The 8,854-nt window shown below is 26.5% G+C and overlaps 1 protein-coding gene across 1 annotated transcript; it reads left to right on the plus strand.

Moving 5' to 3' along the window:
• Positions 1-1,552: 1,552 nt before the first annotated feature.
• Positions 1,553-5,071, plus strand: LOC112716415 (transcription factor MYB106). Its single transcript, XM_025768321.2, has 3 exons — positions 1,553-1,938; positions 2,234-2,363; positions 3,897-5,071. Exons 1-3 carry the CDS (start codon positions 1,806-1,808, stop codon positions 4,819-4,821), a joined length of 1,188 nt encoding a protein of 395 aa, XP_025624106.1. The 5' UTR covers positions 1,553-1,805; the 3' UTR covers positions 4,822-5,071.
• Positions 5,072-8,854: the final 3,783 nt, after the last annotated feature.

An 8,854-nucleotide genomic window follows, 5' to 3' on the forward strand; every position in this document is an offset into this window, starting at 1 on the left:
ATAACTTGGTAGCTCATTGTTGTTGATAGATTTAAAATTCTACCTCCTAGTAACATGAAAAGACAATGGAACCACTCCAATTTTATCTCTTCCATGTATTAATTAATAATTTGATCCTAATAATAATAATAATAATAATAATTTTCTTCATATCATGTTGCATTGCACTTATCCAAGAAGCCAAAGAAAATTAATTAATTAATAAAAGGGTATTAGAATATACCTTCGGAAATTCAGCTGAAAACGAAGGGCACTCTTGTAATGATAGTCCCTCACGCATAATACACACTGTTTCTTTCAAACAAGTTTTAATTAATTTATTTACTTATTGTCAGAAATGATATTGATATTTGTTCTTTATATCACCAAGACTTATCTACATACAATGGATTATGTATAAGTTGATAATTCGTACAAATATAATATAATTTTGTTTAAGACTGTCTAAAACATTTATATCTTTTGAACATATTTATAGATAGTGATGAAAAAAGAAAACAGAAATTAAAAGTTAAAAGATAGAATATGTAAAACTCAACAATAAATTGCAGAAACGAATGATGACTTGATAAGAAATTCAATCCTTTATTATTAAAATAAGAATATAAATTAAAACTTCAAAAGATACACTTCTTAAAAGAAAAAGTTAAATAGTTTTGTGCGTCTACCCGCTCTTTTCCCCCTTAATTAGGAGAGTAATATATATTTTCAATATATAGTTTTACTTATAAAAAAAATGAAAGGCTCTCATTTTTATTACTTATTATATTTTTTTTAACATTTTTAACTTGTAAATATGGAGTGATATTCAAATTGGTAGTTAATAATTTTTTTTGAACAATTAGCTTTTAGCAAAAAGAGAATTGATAAATTGGTTATTGATTTTTTAATATTAGATAAATTAGTCATTTATCTTTTAAAATCTCAAACAATTTAATCTCTAAAATATGTTACTTTTAAGAAAAATTAAAGACTAATTTATCATTATAAAAATATTAGAAACTAACTTATTATTTTATTTTATTAAAAATTAATGTATTTAATATTCTAAATTAGTAATACGTATTAGAGAGATCATAATAACTTAAATTATCTTATTCAATTTAATATTTATAACTTTATGTATATAATATCCGTAATTATATATTTATCACATCTAATATTATCTAATTATTTCGGCAATAATTAAGAAATATAAATTAAAATAATTTTAAATTATTTTGTACTAATTTTCTATATTCTCCAAAATATTTTTTAAAATAATCAAACACTATAGAATGCGTTTAGTTTGTGTTTATATTTTTATTGTTATTTTCAATGTTTTGTCTGATAGGAATTTTATGAGGAAATAATAATAATAAAATTTTATTTTCTATTTTTATTTTTACTTTTTTCTTTCTTTATAAAATTATAAAAATAAAAAATAATAAATAGAAAGAAAAAATAAAAATGTAAACCAAACAACCTTAATTTGTCAATTTTTTATTTAAAACAAATGTGTACAAAATAAAAAAAATGATTAAAAATAGGTGGATTTGTGAATTGTGATTTCACTCTTTATTTATTACTCCATTTATATATGGCGCTGACCTTTCTTTCCCTTCTCTGCGCCCATCTCTTACATTAACAAGTCCATGTCCTTTTTCTCCCTTTAATTTCTCTCTCAACTTCTTGTTCTTGTTCTTCTTCTTCTTTATCTATCTATATATAAATAAGAAGAGATACAAAAGTGAAGTTACTACAAGAGTCTTGAAGCAACTACTATAGTAGTGTATTGCATGTAGTATTATTATTGTTAATCACAAATGGGACGCTCACCATGCTGCGACAAAGTTGGCTTAAAGAAAGGTCCATGGACTCCTGAAGAGGATCAGAAACTCTTAGCTTACATTGAAGAACATGGCCATGGAAGCTGGCGTGCTTTACCATCTAAAGCTGGTATATATCATCATCAATCTTAGCTTCTCCATAACAGAATTTGTTCATAGTTCTTTCACTCAAATTGTAACTGCAATAATTTAAAAACTAGAGGCGTCATCAGAATTTATTTTTTTTTTGGTTATTAATTAGTCAATAATATTTAAAAATATAAAATAAAATATATTATTGAATTGATAAATTAAAAAAATTAAATTAATAACTAAATAATGATTAAAAATAATAAATTTTGATGGTTCTAGTATTTTTTGTGTCTATGTGAATGGTGTTGATCTAACTATGTTTGTGTGTGTAGGGCTTCAGAGATGTGGTAAGAGCTGCAGGCTTAGATGGACTAATTATCTTAGACCTGATATTAAAAGGGGAAAGTTTAGTTTGCAAGAAGAACAAACCATCATTCAACTTCATGCCCTATTAGGGAACAGGTTTGCCTAATTTCTTTATCATCAAGTCATGTTTCTATGCTTCTATGAAACTCATTTAATTTCCTTAATCATTAATCAATCTTCAAGTTTTTAGTACCTTTCATTATTTATTTCTTTATTTTATTTTTATTTTTTTTCATTTTTCGGTGCAAAGGTATCATCCTCATTAGAGATATATAATATAATATAATACTCAAAATTAAACCCACCAAGATATTATTAATATTAATATTAATTATTAATTTCCTGGTCTGGTTAATTTTTTTTCCATTTTTTTCAAGATAATTTATTACAAAATAAATGAAAAGATTTATTATGCAATGCAAGTTGATATTTTATTCCTATTTCTATACACAGAACATATTAATTGTGTGATGAGTATTTCATTTTGAGACAGGGAAGCTATAATTTCATTTCTTTTCAGCCCTTCTTGCTGTGTTCAGCAGAATGTCTTAAATGCAATGGCCTCTCAATTTCTTTATATCCAACTGTTTCAAAATCAAACCCCATCTCCAACAACAACAACAACATTTAAATAATTTTATTTTCCTTGTGCTTTCTGAAAAAATCCTGCCGTTTCTTTAAATTTCCTGACATCTATCCAAGTTTAATTATTTATTTCAACCTATGGTTATATATTTAGTATTTAATATTTAATCATATTTTGCAAGAAGGATCTTCTCCCACTCAAAGCAACAAAAAATATATATAATGGCAATGCATGTTGTAACTGCTGGTTCACAATATGCATGCACCTCTCATTTTCTCTCTCTTTCATGATTTAAGTTTCCTTTCCACTAAAACAAATACTTAAAAATCAACAAAAACAAAAATGGCTTGCTAATAAGTACCTTCAAGATATCATAAAAATAATCATATATAAAAAGAAGATGTACTTATATTTTTTATATATTCAATACATAAAAAATTTTAAATTTTTTATTCTTGTCTCTTTTAACAAGTATTTTTAAAAAATTATTTAACATTTATATACTATACATCTAATCATATACTATAACATTTACAAAAAAAAAATAATCAATTTCACTTATAGCTAGTTGACACATACAAACTTACCTTTATTTGACATATCAAAATGAAACTTATTAAAAATAAATAAGAAAAAAAGAATAAGTAAATGATGGATTATTTCTAGGGTTTTGCATTGGTTTTGTTGGATTGGTGTATGTATGTATAATTATTAGAGCAATGCTAAGAGTAAAATTTTTCAGCTAATATGAACTAATTTTTTTAAAATTATTTTATTCATTTTAAAAATAAAAATTAATTAATATTAATTAACTAAAAGCTAATATTCTAAATTTATTATTAGTTTTATTTAAAAATTGAGGTACAATTAACTTTATTTGAAATTAATAATTGAAAACTGTTAAATAATAATTTAGCCAAATCTATCAAATCATTAAATAACTTTTAGTTATTAACTTCACGTAAAATTAAATATATCTAAATCTTCACATTATTATTATTATTAACAATAACGTTGTGTTCTCTAATTGCTTGTTTGCTTAGGTGGTCAGCAATAGCAACACATTTGCCAAAGAGAACAGATAATGAAATCAAGAATTACTGGAACACGCATCTAAAGAAGAGGCTAACAAAGATGGGAATCGATCCCGTCACTCACAAACCCAAGAACGACACTCTCCTCTCTAGCGACGGTCAATCCAAGACCGCCGCTAATCTCTCCCACATGGCCCAATGGGAGAGCGCTCGCCTCGAAGCCGAGGCGAGACTAGTCAGAGAATCGAAACTAAGATCACACCTCACAACTTCTTCCTCATCAAACAACAAACCATCATCAGATGTAGTATCAGCAGCACTCCCACCAACTATACCCTCTTCTCGTTCTTCTTCTTCTTCCATTGATGTCTTGAAAGCTTGGACCAATGGAGGATGGTTGAAATCCAATGAAGGAAACAACAACAACAACAACAGTGGTGGTGGTGGAATTGGAGACCTTGAGTCACCTACTTCTACTTTGTCTTTCTCTGAGAACAATGCACCACCGCCATTAACAATCATGGCTGGTGGTGGTGGCGGAGGAATAATTGAAGGGCATAATGGTAATAACGTGAAAGAAGAGGGTAAAGTGTATGATAGTCTTCATGAGTTAACAATGTCCGCCATGGAAGGAACGTCATGGGGTTCTTCGCATCAACATCACGATGTTATTGTTGGGGATGGTCACGTCGACGATGATGATGATGATCCCATGGTTGGTGAAGAAGGCTTCACGAATCTTCTTCTCAATGCAGCAGCACAATCTGATGATCGGAGTTTGTCTGAAGAAGGTGGTGGAGACGGAGCTAGTGGTGGTAGCGGCGACGGCGACGGTGACGGCAATGGTAGTGATTTCTATGAAGATAACAAGAACTACTGGAACAGCATTCTTAACTTAGTAAACTCTTCTCCTTCTGATTCCCCAATGTTCTAATAATAAATATTAATAAATAATAATAATAATCTAATCATGGTTTTAAATCGCGGTTAATTGCTATTACAACATAATGCTCATTGTAATTTAATTTTCATGTGGTCTAACTGTGACTGCAATTTAAAACCATGATCATGATTTTATAGTGAGTTACTATGTTTTGGAGTGTGACTAATAATAGTCTTATAGCATAAATAATAATATTCCTTAGAAAAAAGCCTAATCAAAAGAAAAAAAAATTGACGCTTAATTTGTTGATGCTTAATTAATTATTAACAGAGACATTTTCCTGGATCAAATTAGTATACATATCTTAATGTTTTTCTTTTTTCTTTTTTAATAGATAATGTGGGATACAGATGCTTTCTAAGGTCTGGATTTTAATTCTGAGAATATAATAAGTTTCTTTAAACCAAACTGATAAAGTGTTAGTATAAGGATAATAGAGATAGTGTGTGTCTTTAATCTTTTTTACCCCAAGTAAATTCTGGTGTACAAATTGTACAAAAAAAATATCCAATAAAGGAAATATTTAGTATCGTCTTTATTGCTATTGGTTTTATGTCGCATTCTGGCTTTTCAAGATCAAAAGATTCAATTTTTATTTAATTTTATATATAAAAAGAAATAATTTAATGTACACATAATTAATTTACCGTATCCTATTATCTTGAATTCTATTGCGTAAATATTTTGAGCTTTCTTCATCGTTTTATTCATTTGCTTGGTTGTCATGTACTTCTACTATATAAAGATGGATACCAAATACAAAAACATTTTGACTTTGGATTGATTTATTTCTTTCTTGCGATTAGGGCTGAAAATGGATAGGGTAGAATAGTGTTTGGACCATATTCTAATCCTATCTGCGAGTTAAAAATCTCTCAATTCTAATTCTACCCACACCCTAAAATTTTAAATTCTATCGTATCTGTAGAAATATCAAATTTTTTTAAAGTAAATATAAAATTTAATCATTTCAAATTTTATACATTTAATAATATAAAAAATAAAAAACTAATACTCTAAATTACTAAATTAACTAACTAATTTAATAGTTGTTCACTTATTGTAAGTCATTACATAAGAGAGGTCATGGATTTAACTTTCACTTCCTTTACTATATACCTAATTTTTATAAAATATGTGTTATATATGAGGTGCGGGTAGGGTAGTACACCCTAAACCCGTACCCTACCCTACCTGCAGACATACCCAAACCGTATCATATCCTATCCGCAGCGGATCGAATAACCTACTCTACTTGAACAGGTTAGACCGAGTTGAATACCCGCGAGTAGGGTATAAATTGACAGCCCTACTCACGATTGGTGAATGCTAATGCTATTAAAAAAAATAAAGAATATATCATTTTTTAAAAATTATCTTATTATATATTAAAAATAAAAGAAATAAAAGATAAACATAATAAATTTTAAAATTTAAATTTAAATTATTAATATAAAATATAATAAATAAAAAATTAAAATCTACTTAAAATTAATTCTATTCTTAACAAGATTTTGAGAGCCGAACTAATTAATAAATTAGTCAAAAAATTAATTTAAAGATTCAATAGTTTAATTATGGTCCAACCATAACCAACCAATTTAATTAAATATAGAACAAAATTATTTAAGTTAAAATGTCTCTATATAAATAAAACCATGCATTAATATAATGATAATATTCTTTTCATACTCACCTAGAAATAGTGGATTCGAATTTCCATATTTTAGTAAAAAATAGTCTAATATATATACATATAGAGCCTGTTAAAGGTTATCACTCTTCTGCTGAACTAAAATGAGATTCCCCAAGAAGGGGAAAAAAATCATAAACACTTTAAAAAGCATACAACATAGTCCAATTTTAAACAAGAGACACATAAAATATGCATATACTATTCAGAAATATGTATAAGACACTAAAAAGAACATTATTTGAGGGATGTTTGTTACGTTAGTCATTCAAACTATTTACTTAGATATTATCACCATTATTTGATTACAGTGTACTTGTTATTGTTATGATAGAAATTAAATAACAAGTCAAAACCCATCAAATAAGGATGAAGCTTCTTGTTCCGGCGTATGCATGGCTCCCTCATACATCATGTGCTCTATGCCCCTTGCCTTTAAAGATTTGTCAAATGTGAACAAAACAGGCTAAAGCATTTGACAGCTTGATTTTAAATGAGGATGAGAAATTTAACTGTGTAAACTGCATTAATAATGTAGCACAATTTCTTAGTATATGGTTTGTACTTTTGCATCAACCCTTTCAAATAATTAAGAGCATTTTGGCTAAATGTACTTAATTTATTATCATTTCTTCAAAATCAAGACTTAGGTTATGTTTCCTGGGTAGTAATTTTAATGGTAGGTATAACTCGTCTTATTAAGAGATTGAGTTCTCCTTCCATGGAAATAAAAAAAATATGTTTAGGCTTTTAAAATAATAGTAACAATGTATATTTTCAAAGACACTTTAATGTTTAAATAAGTAAGAATGAGAGATAAATACAATGTTATTTAGAATATCGTATTTTTTTATTTTAGTTTTTCTTTTTTATAGAATGTTTAAATTTAAACGTGCTATGTTTTATTTACTAAATTGGCCTATTAATATAGAGCTATTGAAAATATTAACCTAATTTTGTGGTAACTGTTCTTAAATCTTATTTGAACTTACATAAAAAAATTGTTAAAAAAAGAAAAATATACCTTTAATTTAACACATTTTAGTTATATAGTTTCAATTTATAGATAGTGCATACCGAGTTATTAGTAACATATCAAGTTAATTTCTACAAATTATTTGAGTGCTACTAAAAGTCATAATAGCTTAACTATATATATATATACTTCAGAAATTGATGTACCGCAATTGTAAGAATAGTTATAACCTTCTTATAATAAATTTGAATGATTAAAAAAAATAGAATCATATTAGGTTTAATATAAATAATCACTAAAAAAATCAAAGAAAATATATGAATAAAGCTATTTCTTCTACCTCATATATGAAGATTCCTATACTAGATATATTCTAAATCACTAGTATATATCATATTTCTATATTTCTAACTTTAGTTGCTCAATCATCAGTTGACTCTATCTTCAAAATTCAGAAGCATCTTCCTCTCATTTTAGGTATATATCTCAATCATAGAAATTCATTATCTAAAGTTTTTTTTTTCAAAAAAAAAAGTATAATTGCATTGACTAAGTGGAATCTTTTAATTTGGAAGAAAAAAAAAAGAAATAGCCAAATAAAATTTATTACACAATTAGCTGGTTGGATCTTAATATAATAGAGAGATAAGATCAAAGTACAAGATGAGTAGCACGGACTATGAATTGTTTTTATTGCGATGTGCTTAACTAGTCATGGGTTCCATTCATCACAAGTAGGGCCATTCACAAAGTGAACGGCATTTACTTCTAGGACTAGTAGTAATAAATTAATTATTCCAAACTTATTTTTTAAAATTTAAAATTTGAATTATATAATGCTGAATTTATTTTGAAACAACAAGAATAAATTCTGAAGTTTTTTTATATAAAACTTAGAAAAATAATATGACTTTTTTCTTTTGTGTGTCTAAATAAATTTGTAAAAAAAAACTACAATCAAATTGTTCATCCCAAAAACTTAAATTATTAATAAAGAATGTAAGTAGAATGTGTTAAAAAAAAGGTCTATACAAAAAACTTACATAAATTTAAAAGAGATTTTTACGAAAAAAGATGCGTTAAAAATATAATTATTTATATGTCTTTTATTTTTAGTTTAAGTTTTTGAGAAAAGTAATAATTTTATGATATTATATATTTAAATTTTAATTTATCACTAATATTATTAAACTAAATTATAGGTCTCACTCATTTTTCGGTTTATTTACTTTTTACACCCTTAAATTGAATAGTGCTTAAAATAAAATAAACATTGTAAAAGGAAATCTTGAAAGCATGATAATGTTGGGTACGAGCTAGAACATGTGTTATATGGTGATGCGTGCACTCCAAAA

This window comes from Arachis hypogaea, chromosome 10 (assembly GCF_003086295.3).
Source record: "Arachis hypogaea cultivar Tifrunner chromosome 10, arahy.Tifrunner.gnm2.J5K5, whole genome shotgun sequence".
Classification (NCBI taxonomy): Eukaryota; Viridiplantae; Streptophyta; class Magnoliopsida; order Fabales; family Fabaceae; genus Arachis; species Arachis hypogaea.

Excerpts from the sequence above, each read along its gene's own strand:
- LOC112716415 (XM_025768321.2), top strand. The coding sequence starts at position 1,806 with ATGGGACGCTCACCATGCTGCGACAAAGTTGGCTTAAAGAAAGGTCCA. Across the intron at positions 1,939-2,233 it reads TGCTTTACCATCTAAAGCTG|GGCTTCAGAGATGTGGTAAG; the intron begins GTATATATCATC and ends TTGTGTGTGTAG. Across the intron at positions 2,364-3,896 it reads CATGCCCTATTAGGGAACAG|GTGGTCAGCAATAGCAACAC; the intron begins GTTTGCCTAATT and ends TTGTTTGCTTAG.